The sequence below is a fragment of the Manacus vitellinus genome, unplaced genomic scaffold (genome assembly GCF_001715985.3).
Source record: "Manacus vitellinus isolate BGI_N305 unplaced genomic scaffold, ASM171598v3 scaffold_33_pilon, whole genome shotgun sequence".
In the NCBI taxonomy this organism is placed as follows: Eukaryota; Metazoa; Chordata; class Aves; order Passeriformes; family Pipridae; genus Manacus; species Manacus vitellinus.
In genome coordinates this window covers 7,567,983-7,585,872 of record NW_021940478.1, presented here as the reverse complement: position 1 = coordinate 7,585,872, position 17,890 = coordinate 7,567,983, and the positions used below count along the sequence as shown (strand labels likewise).

General features: G+C 41.0%; 1 protein-coding gene across 1 annotated transcript in view; it reads left to right on the top strand.

Annotated features, from left to right (window-relative positions):
• Window positions 1-16,743, top strand: part of DUSP22 (dual specificity phosphatase 22) — a 40,315-nt gene extending 23,572 nt beyond the window's left edge. Inside the window, exons 4-7 of the mRNA XM_018076868.1 lie at window positions 2,885-2,934; window positions 8,295-8,369; window positions 9,862-10,033; window positions 12,908-16,743. Coding sequence (XP_017932357.1) covers window positions 2,885-2,934; window positions 8,295-8,369; window positions 9,862-10,033; window positions 12,908-13,093 — 483 coding nt within the window. The 3' untranslated portion in view covers window positions 13,094-16,743. The remainder of the gene's footprint in view (window positions 1-2,884; window positions 2,935-8,294; window positions 8,370-9,861; window positions 10,034-12,907) is intronic.
• The last annotated feature ends 1,147 nt before the right edge of the window (window positions 16,744-17,890 follow it).

The following is a 17,890-nucleotide window of genomic DNA, read 5'->3' as shown; positions in this document are numbered from 1 at the left end:
TTGTGGTGGTGTTGTATTTCAGGTATCCAATTATGATGAATGATATTTGATCCTATTATTATAATTTATTATTTCAACCTAGAGAAGCAAAACTCGATGGTAGGGTGGGATCCTCAGGAGTTAGCAACTCTGGCCAAACTATGTTTGGTTCGAAGTCACTGAGAGTTTCACTGTTGATTTTTGTGGGAGCTGGGTTAGGTCACTGCACAGTACTTTTGAAATCCCACCTCTAACTATTTCTGAGTTGAGTGTGTGATTATTTCCTCGCAGGGAGGAGTCCATCACCACAGCCTTCCAAAAACACAGGTGACATGCATCGGTCAAAATACCAAATTCCAGTAACTTTAACCATCTCCTGCCTCAGAAGCTTTATTAGTAAGGTTAACAGGCTGATGCTGAGCACTTGTGAGCACAGTAGCGAAAAGTGCGCTGTGGGCTTCACTGGAAATTGTAAGTGCTGAAGATGCCCAGGATCAGGCTTTGGATGAGCCATTCAGTACCATGTGTGGTCTCTCACAGGCTAGTTTCGTGATTGCTTTCAGTAGTTGGAACTAGCCAGCCATGACAAAAAAAGAACACTGTGGGTATTAAACTTGTCCTGGTGCTACTTCTGCTTTTAAAGTGAACATTATCTGAAAGTCCCTCTACACTCAGCCTGTGAAAAGCACTCAGCATGTGCCATAGCTTCTGAAATCTGCAGAACAACTTGCTGGAGGAGCGAACCTTCTGGCATACTGTGCTCCAGAGTTAGCCTATCTCCTACCCTCAATTTTCAATTTTTCAATGGCATGGAGTTGCGGAAAGAATAGCATGTAAATTTACTTTCGGGTCACAGGCCCTCATTTTACTGGGGTGACTCACTTGAAGTGATATTAGTGTCCGAGGTAAACCTCTCAGATGTGTCATACAAAGTGCTTATTATCGTAATTAATCTGTCACAATATAATTCTCATCCTTGGCTCAGCAGCGTATCAATATATGTATTACTGCTACATTGTCTTTCTAAATGAATATTTCTGTGCAAGCTGTTGTGCATCAACCTGTGGCTGTGGAGCCATCCTGGTTTCCTACAACGGGCATCCCTTTTCCTCATACAAGGCAAGAGGGACTGTTGCTTGCTGATGGTGTTGCTTCTGGCCACAGGCTGCTTTGGCTTCCAAACTGACTTCATTCTTATTCTCTCCCCTTGGCTGCATTTTGCCATGCAGCTCTCATGCAGAATGCCACATGTGCTGTCCCTGGCTTGATGCTGTCCTAATGGTGCCTTCTCCCTCCTCAGGTGCTGCTGCTTCTTCGTCTCATGCTAAGCATTGTCTGCAGAGCCTTCCCTACTCTGACTCTGCCTTCCCCAAACCAGAAGGCCACAGACAGAGGCAATTCTCCTCTGGCTGTGGCATGCTGGGGGTGGACTGTGAGGAAGACTGGTAAAGCATGTTGGGGACAGCGGAGGCTCTTAAATCTGCGTGGCTATGAAGAAGATACTGTCTTGCAGGGGTTCTACTGGGTTGAGAAAATAATTGGTGCCATGTGTAAGCGGTGATGAAGAGATGGGGTAGAGGTATCACCACAACCTTTCTGACATAGTGATGAAGTTCATGCATCTTGCAGAGGATTAACATGGTGATGTGTCATGGTGCAGGAGTCAGGATCTGTTATAAAAGGGATTGCTCTTTGGTGTGAGATAGCAAGTGAAGAAGCCAAGTGTGTGTAGGGGAAATAAAGAGGGCTTTCTGAGCCAGCAAAGCAAAGGTGTTGGAGGCGGTGCTGCCTCAGGTAGCCATCACACTCAAGCAGTGAAAATTCCTCCCCTCCTCCAAGCTGGCAGATGAAATGTTGTGTTACACCTTGTTGGCAAAGGATCTCTTGTAGATAAATGTGTGACGTTACATGTGTGGTGTTGAACATGTGGGGTTATTACAGGGGTGTGTGCATTGTTACGAAAAGATAAGGTAAGGTGCGATTTATAGTCACCCCTTTGGTTGAATTCTTATCTTTACAAGTGCATCTGAGAATCTGTAACTCTGCATCTGAGATAATTCTAAAGAGTTCCAGTGAATGGTTTAGTTTTTTTGTGACTGAGCTGCAAGTTGTATTCTTGGAAGTCCTATTTGAGAAGTCAGCTAAATATGCTTTCAGAAGTGTTCTGTTTCTTAACAGTCATAGGAGCAAAGCAAGCTTTGAAAATAAAATGACAGTTAAAATGAACGTTGACAATGCAAAGCAGTAGGAGTATAGTGTTGTTTTAAATATACCCAGTAACATTTTTTAATGCATCAGAAATGGTTATCTAACTTCCCTAATTGATCTCGTAACTTATGATAGCTGACTAAGAAAGACAGGCTAACATTGTGGAAGAAAAGTATGAGTTTTATGGTTGTCCTTCTTGAAGATTTCCCCCACCCCCCCCAAAAAAAAAGACAAAATCCATACCACAAACATGTTTCTTCTTTGAAATGCATTTTGTTTGGTTTATCATCTTTAAAGAAAAATTATTGCATGGGATCAAAAGAAGCATCTGTTCAGAGAAAGGGGAGGGCAGGAGAACATGTAACTTAGTTTTACTAGAAATGTTAGAGCAATTATATTTTCAGAAGGAGGTTTAGACCTTTTTAATAAAGATGGTTCTGTTTTAAAAAGCTCACTATTTGGTCTTGGGAGAAGAATGACTAAGCACTATGTGCTGGTGTCTTAGCAACAAAGGTGATGTGAAAAGAAGTGGTTTAAAATCTGACTGTATAGAGACAATCTATGCATGTGTAAATGATAGTGTTGCTGCTTAAAAGTCATTAATATTGCATCAGTCTAGAGCAGGACTTGCCCCTGAGTAGATAAATGTGTTTAACCTGAATCTTTTCTTCTCATGCCTTTTTGCTACTTCTTACAGGGAATGAAGTATCTGTGCATTCCTGCTGCTGACTCACCCTCGCAGAACTTGTAAGTTTTCTTTAAAAATAAATCACAAACCCCCAGAAATCCCCTAGTACTGTGATGCCTGTTTTACAATTTGCCAAAAGATTTGATTACACAAATGTGGTTTTCCATCACTTAAGATAACACAGTAACACTTTATTTCAGCCTCCTTTTTGTGTGTAAGGTTTGTAGGAGTCTCAGTTTGTAAACACTTTTCATTTGTGCCCTTAAACTTCAGGAATTCCCTAGTGAATCTGCTCCTAATTCAGTGCCAGTTTATTCTAGCCACTGTTTTGTAAGTCTTTTTGCTTGGCTCCTCGTTTTTGTTAGTGCTATCTCCAGCCATTAACAAAAATAAAATATTTGAAAGAGGTGTGAAGCCTGGTGCTTCAAGGGCTGAAATAAATTCCTCACAGTGAGCCTCCAAAACAAAGTCCCAGTATGCAAACTACCCCTGCAACTATCTGCTCTGGACTTCTTGAACCTGCCTCAGAAGTCCCTGCTGCCCTTAGTAGTTAAGCTGGCATGGCAGGGAGTTTCTGCCCTGCAGTGATTCTTACCTTGAGGATGCATGTACTGCAACTAGGGCGTCCCAGCCTTGCTCTTTCTCATCCCTGCTAACGTTCACATAATGCTCATTTCTTTCCCTTGGTTTTAATTGAGCATAGCAAGTCTTGATTCCAAGGAGAAACCAAAACAAGAGAACTTGAATGGTGACCAGCTCTTTCTTCTAGAGCTCACTGTTTATTTTGGGGGAGAGGTGAGGGGGGTTTCAGCCACATCCTGCTACCAAGTTTTGTAGAGAAACAAGTAGTTGAAAGAGACCTGGTAGGTACGGAAGGAAATGCAGCACTGCTTTTCTCTCATATCACAGCAGTATTCCGGCTCATGCTTTCGGGGGATATTTTTAGAGTACATGTTTCTCATAAGCTAGAAAGATTCCAGTGTGGCACTTGATGTGTGATGATTTGCCTTTTCATTCTGCATTTCTGTCATGATTTTAGGGTAAGGGGAAAAAAAAAAGGCACCACACCCTTACCCCCAATAAAAACACCCAAACCCTTAAATTTCAAGACAGGTCTGTAGTGAGAAGGCAGATAGCTGACTGCCTTTGTCATGGACAGCTCCATGGCCTTAATATTCAGAATTAATAAAAATAAGTAATCGTAAAAAAAAATCCTTATGAGAAGGAAAACAAATATGAAATTAGAGGGAAACATTCACATGTTGGCATTTTGAGGTCTGTGACATTTCTGAAAACGTTTTGCCAATCTGCTTCCTTTGTTAGAGATGTGGATTGATTGGGAATAGAAGGAGAAAGGATGGCATTTATTATGAATGTTAATCAGTGTACAATTCAGCTCCTCTCTCACTATTAAATATCAAGGAGTTACATTGAAAAACCTCCTGTGTTTGAGCTGTCTGGCGCAGTACCAAGGCTCTTAAAGCTTCAGTAAGAAGATAGAATATTTGCATGAGTATTGTTTCTGTTACGCTGCAGGCATCTAAAATACTTGCTTTGGTATCAGGTGGTTGCAAGCAAACGTCATTACTTCTAATACTGATACATTCTATCACTTAAAATAAAACTTGATGAGTAACCTATTTTTTCTTTTTTTTGTTGCTTTATACAGTCCAGGTCTTCAAGTCAAATCAAATCATGATGCTCGCAAATAGCAACGTTGCTTGCTTTGCACATACAGTCTTCTGAAAGCAAGAGGAAGCTGCCTTTGTTCAGCCTGTGAGGACTGGGCACAGTCTTATCTAGGAGGGGTTAACCATATTGCCTGTGCCCACTGTGCAGGGAGGGATAGCTGGGGAACAGGAAAGGGAATTGCTCCCTCTGCAACATCTTTTGCGTATCTACCCTTTTCTTTCGGAAAAAGGGATTCTGCTGGTGTCAGGAAAAAACCCAAACAACTGAAGCAGCATCCTGTATTGCAGGTCCATGTGTTCTCTTAGCAGTGGTTGACAGGCATAACTGACCAGATAAACACTGCTGTTTCCCAACAGCAAGCTTGTCAGAAGCTTTACTAATACTTTGCTAGCAGGTTGATGAGGTCCAGCTGGAAGCCTTTACCCACTGAATTTTGGGACTGTGAGCTCTTAATGCACTTCAGTATAGTTTTTGTGAAGGAAACTTCTGGGGTTTTATGTGTATAATGTGCATTTACTCCTAGTAAGCTTGTTTAGTGGAGTTCTCTTCCTCAGAAGGATGAATTGCCAGGGAAATACAGCAGGGATTCCCCTGTTAGCATGTGAATGTCCACTGAAGTGTCTCAAAAGCTTGATTCTACTCCCTTGTTCTGCCCCTACCAAGCACAGGAAGCAAGTAGTTGCTTTTGAGACTCAAGGTGTTTCCTAGATGTTATAAATCAGTGTTTTCCCAGTCTGTGAAAATTTTACCTTGGGCCAGTGGCTGCTCCAGAAATGTCATCTACTGTAGAACTTGTCGCTAAAAAGTAAATTCTGTAGAAATTAAATCTTCCCTTCCTGCTCTGTTCCAGTTAATTGTCTTCAGCTTCGCTTTTCTAAGGAATTAACCTCCAACAGTCAGGCAATTAGTGGTGATAATACAAAAGCCAGATGACCTATTAAGAGAAGGAAATTTTGGTGGATTTTTGTTGCATTTAGGTTACCAAAGGAAAGAAACATCGAGATGATTTGTCCCATCTGATTTGGATGCTCTCTTTTTAACCTTCATAAATACTTGTAAAAGTCCAACTAGCAACAAATGAAAATAAGCTCTGGCATCATAGCTCTGCACTTGGTCTAGTTTTGGATTATGCAGCATGCTAATGTGTGAGTTTAGGTAACCTTTACAGCATGCTGGTAGGGGCATTGTACTGGTGGTTCTTCCTGTGGTGTTTTCCCACTGTGAAGATGATGCAGTTCAGGATGCGTTAAGCTGGGAGATGTGGAAGCCAGATAGCATGTAATAAATTGTCCTGAAGTCCAACAAATAGGCTGCAAATCAACACATTTGTCAAGTGCTTTCCTGTTAGAGATGGTAATCAACTGTTTTGTGGTTAATGTAAGACTTGACATTCTTCTTTGTGTCTGGCATTTGCCACACAGCTAACTGGTCCTCAGTCTTAGTTTTCATGTAAATATGGTTTTACCATAACTTTGAAAATGAGTTTAGGCAACTGTGTCTGCTGGCTCCAGAAGAGTCCCTGATGCCATAGGGTTGTGGAGGAGTACCTTTCTCCTCTTCTCTGATTCAAGGTGAGGAGGGGCTGTGGTTCTACAGAACAGCACTAATTCTAAATGTGACTGTTTGTCTTCTTGTTTTCATGAATGCCTGTAAACACACTTGACAGCTTTTCAGCAGCCCGAGCATCAGCAATAAGAAAGGGCAAAAAAACCTGAGTGGATGTAGTTCACTGTGTTTAATACCTTGCAAAGGTGTTAGGCTCAGTCACAGATATTTTTCAAATCAAAGCACTGAAATGTCTAACCAAAACTTGTGCTAGACCACTGAAGCGAATTCACTGGTGCTTGAAGCTGCCCTCGTGGCCAGATTTTCTAGAGAGAAAGAGAAAAGATGGATGTCTGAGAAGATTGGGATGTTGTCAATACAGACCTAACCAAGTTGCGTTTGACTGAATTCTTTCAGTCTCAGCTAAGTGCTCCTTCTTTGTGCAATAGCAATGCTTCTTGCACACACAGACAGACATCTCCTTTGTCCCCTGAGTTCGTTTATGTGAAGCCTCTTGTGCTCCTCTGGCAGGCCTGAGCACCATGATTTGTTAGAACTCAGCCAGTGAAAGTGTTTTGGAGTGGCAGTCTGAGTACAAATGCATTTGTAAGGCTTTGTCTGTCGTCACTAATCCCACATACTTCATCTGTCCCTTGAGAAACATAAAACCCTGAGTTGCCATGCTGTCCTAAAGCTTGGGATTGCGTGGTACCTTGAGGTTTTCCAAGTAAGTTGCTCAGATCTTCTCCAGCTATGCTCTCCATGTTGTATCCAGTGATGCAGGAGCTGCCTTGGAGAGGGAGTCCTGGACTTTGGGATCCCTGTTTTGTGATATCCCAGCTTTAGGAATCATTGCCTTTGCAAGTTCCACAGGCAGTGTCACTATTGCATCAATGTTGTCCTCCAGGTCTTGAGTGTTTATAGTAGCAGCAGCTGCACTGTTAGGCAGGAAAGGGAGCTTCCTTTTATGTGGGTATTCCTGATTTTTGTGTGGCTGCTGGTGCTGGGCTGAGGTTTTTTTGTTTTACCCTTGTGGTATAATATTCACCCAGAGAGGGGAAACATCTTGAATGCAGGACGTTGTGTTTCATGGGTGTTGAGCGCAATATGCTTTCACGTTTGCCTTTGCTAATAAGCCTGGTAATGACTGCCCCTTAAGACCCTCTTTCCTCTGTTCACATTGCTACTGCTTGTGAGCTTGAATTGCAAGAGCACTAAGAGGCCACAGTGACATCCAGCTCTGTTGAACTAAGGTACTGCTTGCACCTACAATAAAACTGCAGGCAGTGTCAAAGGATTTGCAGTCGGAATGGCAGGGTGAGCAACTTGTGATTGGGATGCAAAGAAGCAGTGCTGCATGCTTACTGAGGTGATGACAGCTGCCCAGTTATTATCCTTCAGACTTGTCCCAATTAAAATGAAGGAGCACATGTAAAGGATAATGAGATTACAAACCTTAAGGTTTGTAAACTGAGTCTTCTCTACATTGTCTCCTCTGTTGCTTTAAAAAAGGTAGGCTGTATGCAGGGATTGGCTGACACCCTGAATAAGGGCAGGCAGAAGAAGTAGTGCTGTCTGAGAGGAGAAAATTGGAAGGACCTGAAGAAGCCAGGGCTTGAATTGAGCATTTTTTCATAGCAGGGACAACAGGGAGAGATTTCATGTTGCAAAGAAGAAAGGCCTAACATTTGGAATGTGTTCTAGCACATGGTTTGAAGGAGGAGGTAAAGTCAAAGTTAAGTGTCCATTTGGGCAGCGAGCAGTCTCTCTTTGTGAGAGACAATATGAGAACTGTTTGTGTAGTTGTGCTGAGATCCATCTGACATCTGGGCATATGTGTGGACATGTGAGGTCAAGTCGCTAGTTTAAAGAGGAATAAAACACAAACTGAAATACAGATTTGACAGTCATCAGAACAAAGTGTTTCTTAATGTTATCACACTGTAGTGCCTAAAATACTGGTTTCTTATTCAGATAGAGTGGAGAATAGCTAGTGAGTTTTAGGAGAATGCCAGTGAGTTTTGTGTTTCATTGGCAGGCACTAACTTTTACTTTGTATGACCTGTATTCAGTTCTGAATTCTAGAAACGTTGTTGAGCTTTCAGATATATTTCTCTCTTTCTAAGTAGTGATTTTACTAAATAGATCACTTTCTTTATTCCCCTTCTGCTTTTGTTTTCAGAGCAAGGCATTTCAGAGAGAGCATCAAATTTATCCATGAGTGCCGGCTCACAGGTGAAGGCTGCTTAGTTCATTGGTATGTATATGCTTCCTACAAAAAAATTTTAAGGGTTTCTCTACCTTGATTTGAATGCTCATAATTTTAATAAGTTAGTGAAATGCTCCCTTTATTCAAAGAGCCTCAGAAGATTTGCAAATGCTATTAAAACCTCATGCTAGGACTTTTGAGTCTCTGGAGTGGGCAGCTGCCTAGAAAGAAAATTTTTCTTGACCATCTCTTGTCAAACATTTTTGTAGGATTAATTTGACTAGGACTGTGTTGACTGAAGACATATTATTTATTTCCCATTATTTTAATTGCTGTATTTCTAAATGTTATTTCCATAATCCTAATAATTTGATTAGTTTCTCTAACAACTATTTTGAAAACTTCAGAATTGTTAAAAAAATCTCCTCTGAAGAGAAATTGAATTTTTTTCCTCTTTTTTTTTTGTCTTTAAACTGCTGAAGCATTTAAATGTTGCATTTGTTAATAGCAAGTATCTGATTGGAGATATGCTCCCAGGACTGTAGAGAATAGAAAAGGAAATCCCACCCTGGGGTTTTTTCTTGCTAACTGCTATTGGTTGTAGTCTTTGTGCTGTATGTCCAAGTGACATCTCTGAGTCTATATCTGGAATCAGAGACATCTTGTGATTTGAACACTGGTCTTATACACAGGCCTTGAGCATAAATCCTCACTTTGCTATTGACTTATGATAGGGCATGAGTCATTTGGTCAGTCTTGGTGTATGGGAAATAGGAATAAGTAGTTTGGATTCTGATGGGATTTTGAAAAACATATATTTAAATTTGTGAAGATTTCAGAAACATAAAATGTTTTTGACATGCTAAGTGAAAGAGTCTGTAACTCTTTTTACTCTGGTAAATGTAACTCAAACACATTTTTTATACTCACAGTAGTAAAAGTTCCAAGTTTGTCCAGTGCTGTCCAACCAGGCATAATGAACAATTCTTACTCTATCCCAGCATTTCATATGAGGAAACTGGAGTCCTGAGAGTTGAAGGTGCACAGTTGCAATGGATAGCAGAAAGAGGAACTCAAGCAACCAGACACATGTACTTTTTAACGGTTCAGTTAAAGTTCATTTTGGCCCCATGAAATTGAAGCCTTTATTCATGATGGAGAAGGAACAGTATTATTTCACTGCTCTGATCTATATAAGCAGAAGAAAGAAAGTGGGTGACTTATTTCTGCCTTATTAAGAACCAAATCTAACTTAAAATGTGTGCATTGTCCCCTGCTTTTGTGAAGACTTCGTGTTTATTTCTTCCTTTTCAACCTCTCATGAATTACCACACAGAATCCACTATCTCAATCATGTTGTAGATTCATTCTGCTACATTTGAAAAAGCAGCACCAAAACTGTATAACTCAAATATTTTAATATTTCTTCCTTGTGGCAAGCAACACAGCTCTCTGCTGTGATGCTGAGAAATGGTGCTTTTAACTGTGACAGATGAAGTATAGTACTGCTTCAGTGTATTGCACCTCATTTTTTGTGCAGCCTTGCAGGTGTCTCCAGGAGTGTAACACTGGTGGTTGCCTACATCATGACCATCACAGACTTTGGCTGGGAAGATGCACTGTCTGTTGTCCGTGCAGCGAGATCCTGTGCCAATCCAAACATGGGCTTCCAGAGACAGCTACAGGAGTTTGAAAAACATGATGTTGATCAGGTAAATGAACTACAAACAAGAGTTGTGAAACACAGTTCCAAGTCAGATCATGGGCTACTTTTCATTAGTTTGTGGTCTCTGTGGTTTATCTGACCCTGTTTTTGCTCTGAGGGAGTGGCTTCTTAGCCCAGCCTGCTCCACTGAGGAGGTACAGATAGAACTGAGAGTATCAAGGAATGCTAGATGGGAGAAGGGATGAAGCACAGCACCTAAACACCTCCTGCCTGACTGTGCTCTCAATTTAGTGATTGCTTCATATGTGATAAGACACAGTACAAGACTGATGCCTTTAGAGGGGTAAAAACTAAAGAGTGAGTTGCTCAGAACACAGCAGAAAAACCAACCTATAAGTACCAGTTGCATAAAATAGTTATTTTCCCCACAACACATTCTTGGAATAGTAAACAGGAAAGAAATCATAATCAGAAGTCTTTGCTATTCCAGGAGTTAAACTAGGTTCTCATTATGACTTACATGTTGTGTCCCACTCACGTTCTGTTGCTTAGACAATAAATTTTCTGGTGTATAGGGCAGTCTTAAATCTGACCCTTTTTTTTGTTATTAGCCTTTGAAGGCTTTGTATGACTAGGAGAATTAAGGGAAGAGTAGGACTGCCAAGTGGTTTTCATAAGACAAAAATTAGTTTCTTAGTCCAAAAAAGAACTGTCCCACGCAGAAGACCTGCTCTCTGTGGGTGATTGGTGACTTCCACTTATGTTAACAACCTAGTCTGGCTGCTCCCTTCATTTTCCATTGCTCAGCATGTTGCTGTTCTCTGGGCTTTTGTGCTTATGGTGCTTATTAAAAATCAACAACAACAACATAGGCAAACCAAAATCAGAAAGCAAAATACATAAGGCAAAGGATGTTGTTTTTTTATTCCATCCCTGTCATTCTGCTGCAGAAAGCTCAGAGTTTAGAAATTACCATTTGTTTTGTATGATGCAGGTTGCAACTGTAAATATTTGCGTTTTTTTAATATTTAACCGAATGTTTCCTGGATCGTTTGGAACTGGTATAAATGGTAGAATAACTGATTTTTAAGAGACAAAAGTCAGAGAGGGACTTTCCAGGCTTGTCTCCTTCCTCCCTTACAGTCATTTCTACTCTAATTGGTTTGGTCTAACAGCAATGACAATTAGGGCTGTATGCAAATAGCCTGATAAAGACAGTAACGTCTCTCTTTTTTCATCCACCATGGACGGCGCATTCTGTCTTTTTTCACTGAGGGGGAGGCAGTAGGTTGCAAAAAGAAGTATCCACCTGTATTCACTGGCTGGGCTGGAGTTTCTTACTGTCTCTTAACAGCAACCACATCCTTAGCAGGTGTCTGTTTACACACCTGATTTCAGGGGAATAATGCCATCTGCCAAGGGTGTGAACTTTTTTCAGATTTCAGCAGCATGGGTGTTTTGCTGTGCCACTACAGGGTGATGGTATCCTGTAGACTCTCTGGAATGGTGTCCTTTAGATCTTGGTCTTACAGGGTGGGGTTTAGTCACTAGGGTCACAGTATGGTTTGTACCTGTTCCAAACCTCCACTTGGTAGCCTGAGGCTTCAGATTTGACTCAGGACCTTACGATCTTTTACGAATGAGAGGGAGGAACTATGTTGAGGTCTTGTCTCCCAGTGTCCTAGCAAATGGTCTTTATGGATTAAGCTGTTCATGAACCCCAAACAGAACAAAGCTATGAAGGCTAAGGTTTGAAAAATTAATATTTCCCCCTCTGGGACACAACAGCTGGGGGCTGTGTTTACTAGCTGCTTCTGCAGAGAAGTGCAACAAAATTGTCAGGGGTTGGACAGTTCCTCAATTGGAATTGTCCTCAGTTGGACTCAAATTCTCCAACTGGCAAAGATGTGACAGAGAAGGATGTAAATGTGATTAAGGTCTATAAAACTGAGTGGACAGAGAAAGTGAACATGTGAAACTTCCACTCCTTCCTTTGAGATGGGATTATCAGTTGGCAGGTCCAAATCAAGGAAAAGGAGGGGGAGAGTGTTATACAATATGCACTTAGAGCTTGTTGACATGCAGATATCTTGTGGGGAAAAAATTGTGGGTTTAAGAATGTGATCTCATGACAGAAAAATTAATTTGTTGTTATCAAACACAAAGATACTGCCTCAGACTCTGAAAGCACCTGAGCTGAAAATTACTGTGGGCTGAGGAAATGGCGAGGGAAAAGATCCCAGCACTACTGAGACCTTTGCTTGATTCTTGCCTTGGCATTTACATCTGGCTGCTCTCATACCAGGATACAGGGCTGGGTTGTCCTTCAGCTGGACCTGATACTTCTGTTACCATGTTCAGTCATTCATGTCAGTAACATATACAGTCCTATGCTATAGCTTGTAAAGCTCTTGAACTTTTTCTTCCTAGAGGATATCTCCTGGGATATCTGCAGTACATTTTTTACTGCTGGTGTTTGTGAGCTCAGCATCTGTAAGAGTAGTTAATTTCTGATCTTCAAGCTTCTTGCAGCCTGTTGTGACTTGGGCAAGTTGGCTGATCATATTAGCTTCCACACAAATTCATCTTATTGTTTATGTATGCAGCAGGAACAGGGAGATTTTAAGTCCAGGATTTCCTTGCCCAGAAGGTGTTCCTTATTCTGTATTACTCCAATCAGCCATGCTGTTCCACAAATGTGTCATTTTAGGAGATGTAAGGGATCTCAGTGATTTCAAATATGTTTCCCTGTGCCTATGTATTCTCTGCTGCTATTGAAGGGCATGCAATATTTGGAGTGGTTTTCTGCTTATAATCTTAAAGACTCTGGAAATTCTCTAGGACAGGAAGAAGTATTACTTCTCCATCAATCTTGTGTTATTGTTTCATCATACTGTGTATGTATGTTCAATTTCTGCAGTTCAGGCAGTGGCTGAAAGAAGAATACGGGGAAAACTCTTCTCAGGATCTGCAAGAAGCCAAAAATCTTCTGAGCAAATATAAAGAGCAGGCAGAGTTGCATCAGACTACCGGAGGAAGACAGTGGAATAACAACTTCTCATCTGTGCCATCTCTCTCATACAGCAACTACACAACAGAGACCTAATCGTAGGAGGTCGATTTTCTTCTTGCTACCTTTGCAAAACATCTTGCTGTGTTTTCCATCCCATCTTCAAGACTTTCAGCAGTAAACCATGCAAACAGTTGATTTACAGAAAGCTTCTTGATAACATTATGTGTGTGTGTGTATGAGTGTGTTTCACACAGTTTTATAATTCAGGCAGGATCAAGCTCTGTTTATGCCCAGAGACAGGATCCAGTTACTGTGGCTGAGGCAGCTTGTCCGCCAGCCACAGCTGTTATCCCCTTATGCTCATGTTGCCTGGCATTTGGTGTGAGGTTAGCTCAACTCCTCTTGTTGTAGGCTAGCAAAGGGCTTGAAGAAATGAAGTCCAGTGATTCAAGCTGTGGCAGTTTGTTATCTCTGCACTATTAGTGTGGGAAAGATGTTATTGCACCTGAAAAAGGGAACTTAAGTCTGTGTGTCTGCTGCTCCTGTTCACAGTCCATTGGCAAGTAATACTGTGGAGGTGGGTTTGAACTTGAATGCTAGGCTGCAAGCTGGAGCGGGTGAGATGTGAGTGCATGTACCTTTCTACAAGCAGTAGCATCTAGGAGAGAAGTGGGACAGAGCTCTGAGTAATAACACCTTCAACTGCCACAGTCATACTTGCTTCAGTGCACGTGAGACGGGGCTGTCGGTAGAACTGCCACAGACCAAGAGCACCGAGCCTGTTACCACAGCTCAGCTGATGTGCAGTGATTTAAGCCATGGTCCCTTGACTGTGCATCTGGTCTCCCAACATAAGCTTCTCTGGAGAACAGCTTATCAGGTCTCCAGTGCCACTGAACTTCATTCCCCATGGAGCACGTGCCTCTTCAACACACACCCCTGCGCACATGATAACGTGTCTCCAGAGTGGGCTCAGTGTGAGTGCGAGCACCTGTTTCTTTGCTTGTGCTGTGGTTTGCTCTTTGACTTCAGCTACCTCAAAAACGCTGTTCTTGTCATTGTGGTTGTAAATGCAACCTTGATAATTGCCTTGTGTAATCTTAATCTGACACGGAGTGAAGTAAGTGGGTGCGTGAGTGTGAGTGCGCATGTATATTTCACAAATGTCTGTATTTGAGAAGTTTATTGTTTTCTTTTAAAATTGCCCATATTTCTCACTGGTTTAAAGATTAAGTTGTTGGAATTCAACTTTCTTGCCATTTAAACACCACTAGGTATTTTGCTGTGATCAAATTGGTAGGAACGCATTTGTAAAATATATTTTAAACTAGGTTAAAACTAGGGGCCATACTCTGCTCTTGGTAACATTGTGTGTTTCTGGAATGGAGCCATTACCTGACTCAAGTGGATTGTAAGAGTGTGACTTCAAACATGTCAGTAGGAATGCTGTGCAGCATATTGATTTCTGATGGTGTAATGGGGGGTGACACTGATGCCAAGATAATGATTTCTTGTCTTTGACTTGGAGGATGGAAGGCCCTCTCTTCTTGAAGATTCCAGAAAATAAAAAATACCTCCCAAACAGCCAAGATAGAAAACCAAAACCAACCCCCTCATTTGTTCAGATGTGGTGTATATATCATGCTAAAAGCTGAGCACTGGGTGAGAAGCAGTAAGCATACTAGATAGACTGTCATCTCTTTCAGTTTCTTCAGTACCCTGACCTCCCATTCTTCACAAGATTCCTCTACATGTGATTTTCTGCTTGCTTTGGGTGGCAGTGAATTCTTTGGAGGAGAGCAAGGCTTTTGGGTCAAGTAAGCTCTGGCTGTTAAATATCTGTTGTTAAGTATCTTAAAAAAATATGTTATGGCTTGTGAAATACGGGTCGTGCATATCAATAATTGCTTAAAAGGAAAAAAGGGAATGGGGCGAAACTGGCCTGACCATTTCATCTGAGTTCAAGCCTGCCTCAGGGTTCTCATTGCACTAACTGCTTTAAGTGTACTCAGCATGATGAGAGCAGGATAATCATATCTGTGTTGCAGTAAGGGAAGTTGGAATTGGGAAAAGTGCTGGAATTGACCTTGTTTTCAAGCTTGCAGCTAAATGAACCACTGCCAAATATATGGATATACTGTATATTTGGTACATCCAGCAATTGCTGCTCTGTGTTTGTCTGGTAAGAGAGGTATTTAGCTGCCCTTGAATACATAGATCTGCAAATAATTGGCTAAGAATTCCAGCCCAGCAGTGTCCACGTTGGCAGTCCCTTCCATGCTCTGAGAGCAGATGTGGTAATTGGAAAATGTTTTCCTCGGTAACAGGGTCTGACACATGATCAGGATGCGGGTCCATTTGTTCAACCCTCTACTCACAATAGGATATGTAGGGCAACTTCAGTCCATCCCCAAAGGGCAGCTTTGTCAGAAGTATTCTGCCTGTGGTCTCACAGCCAGTCCATCCTTTAGCTGGCTGCTGACACTGTATCCCATAACACTCCTGGCACTCTAGTCTTTGCAGTAGTAATCCTGTGAGTGCTGGTAAGTTGGCAGTTGTTTTTGCTGTTCTGGCAAATATAAGGCAGAATGGGAGATATCTATTAATGTTCGTGTGTCCAAGATTTAATCTATACTGTTTTTTTTAAAATAGTTTGGTTATCCCCAAAGAGTCAGTCTCACAAATAGGATTTTTTTAGAACTGAATTTGGCTTTAGGGCCACATAGCCACATCAACGTGCATTATGCTGCAGCTCGAAAGCAGATACAGGGTAAAGTTGAAGACAGAGGGAATGCCATATTGTCAGCAAGTGAAAATGCTTCTCTCTTCTTAAAAGATGGAAGAGGTATTTTCTGTAGTCTCTTGCTTCAACATCTTGTTAAGTGGTCTTTATGAACTGGGTACTGCATGTAGGAGCAGTATAAGAGCAACAGCAGTCCAAGAAAACTTGAATGTGGTTTGTCCATGTAGAGAGCACAGTGATAGTTTACTCCCTAATTACCACAGGTGCAGGAAGAGAGAGTGACTACAGTTCTCACCTTTTAGAAAGGGAGAGGAGCTAACACAGACTGAGAACATGACATGATTTGTCTTCCAACAAGCCTTTCAGTGGCAATTTGTAGGACTTTCCAGCTATCTGGAACATGACTAGACCCAATCCACCTCTCAGTAGTTGGCCTTTGTAGTGTAGATGATGCATTCAGTTATTTTGTTTCTGTACTTCAAAACACTGTCCTCATTTTGATGTTCACTGGAAAATGTATAAAGTTTATAACACCTTACTGGATATCCAGATTTAAAATGTATAATTGATTTTATTTTTTTTTTTTGCGGGGGGTTAAACTTGATATCCATGTGTGATTATAAGCAGATGTCTAGTGTTATAGAATGTAGGTAATGGGTAAATGCATTATTAGTATTTATTACTCTGTTTTTTTAACCTGGAAAAAGTTGCTTCCTTACATTTTGTGGTTGAGTGGGAAGATATGGCAAATCATATCTCTGTTTTTTAAAAAGGACAATAATAACATTGTTTGCTACTACTGGCCACCACTTGTAGAGATGTCAGTGAAAAATTATATCAATTACTTCCACTAGTTTAAAAACTCTAAATCTGATAAACTTCTTGATTCTGTCTTCCTCTTCATGGGCATCTTAGTGAAGCCTTGATTGCTTTTTCCAAATGTTTGTATTTAATACGTTCTACAATTTTTTTATAAATAAAATTAAATGTTAATACCTGACCTGCGTTTGTATTTCTTGAAATCAATAATAATGTCCAGAAGGCTTCTTCTCACTGTTTGTATCCCTGCAGGTATAATAAGAGTACAAGACTAACTCATTTTGGTATTTAGATTACTTTTTTCTCCTGCACACGGACTTCTTGAAACTTCCCCTCTCTTCACGGAGTTTTTCCAGGTGAGTTCAAGAATCTTCACAAGAATCTCTTGATAGTCTCTCAAGAGAATGTTGGATGTTGCTGTCTTACTTGTTGCCAGCTCATCTTTGCAACAGGGCATGTGGTGAATCCAATTTTTTTATTATTTTGAAATACCTTCTTTTCTATAGCACACTGATTTAGGGCTTGATCAGCTGTAAAACCTACCTGGTTTTCAGACTGCCAGTGCTCAAGACTCTCAGGAGTGCTCTGTCAGAGGAAGCTGATGTAAGCAGCAGATGATGATTCTCAGGGGAAAAATATTTAAAAACAGTTCAAGGGGGGAAATGCCCCATTGAAATTCCCACAGATAACACACTGAATTTCTGGTTTGACACTACCTCTGCTAAGAGGGTAATTCTGACATTTGGGCAATAAAAAAAAAAAACCAAACAAACCAAAATGCCCATCAATCTGAAAATATGATCAGTCATGCCTAAGTATCTCATGGCCAAATCTCATGTCCACTTTAGTCATTGCTGAAGGCTGAACTGTTCTTGCAGTGGGACTCCCTCATCATGAAGGCAAAGTTAGATGCTCAGGCACAGTGAGTTTTGAGTCTTTTCTTTTTACCTTTTCCTTCCTCTCCCAGCACTTGTTAGTTTATATACTGGGAATGTGTGGCTGGTGTTTCCTAAGGGATCTTGGGGACTCAACTAATTAGTTGTAGCCTCCACTAAAATAAAGTAAATGTGTCTGTGGATAGCTTTGAAAGTGATGGATGCACCTTGTTCATAATGTTTCAGTTCATCTTGAGTGTAAATGGGATTTTATTAATGTTTCTTCCTGTCTTTCTGTGAAAAGGCTTTAAAATTCAATGCAACCAGCTATATGACACTTGAATTAGTAGTGTAATTACTTCCTTTCTCCCACCTGTTTTCCATAGCAATGTCTTAGATACATGTGCTATAGCAATGATGAGACAGAAAACATGCCTGAAGTATAATCCCTTG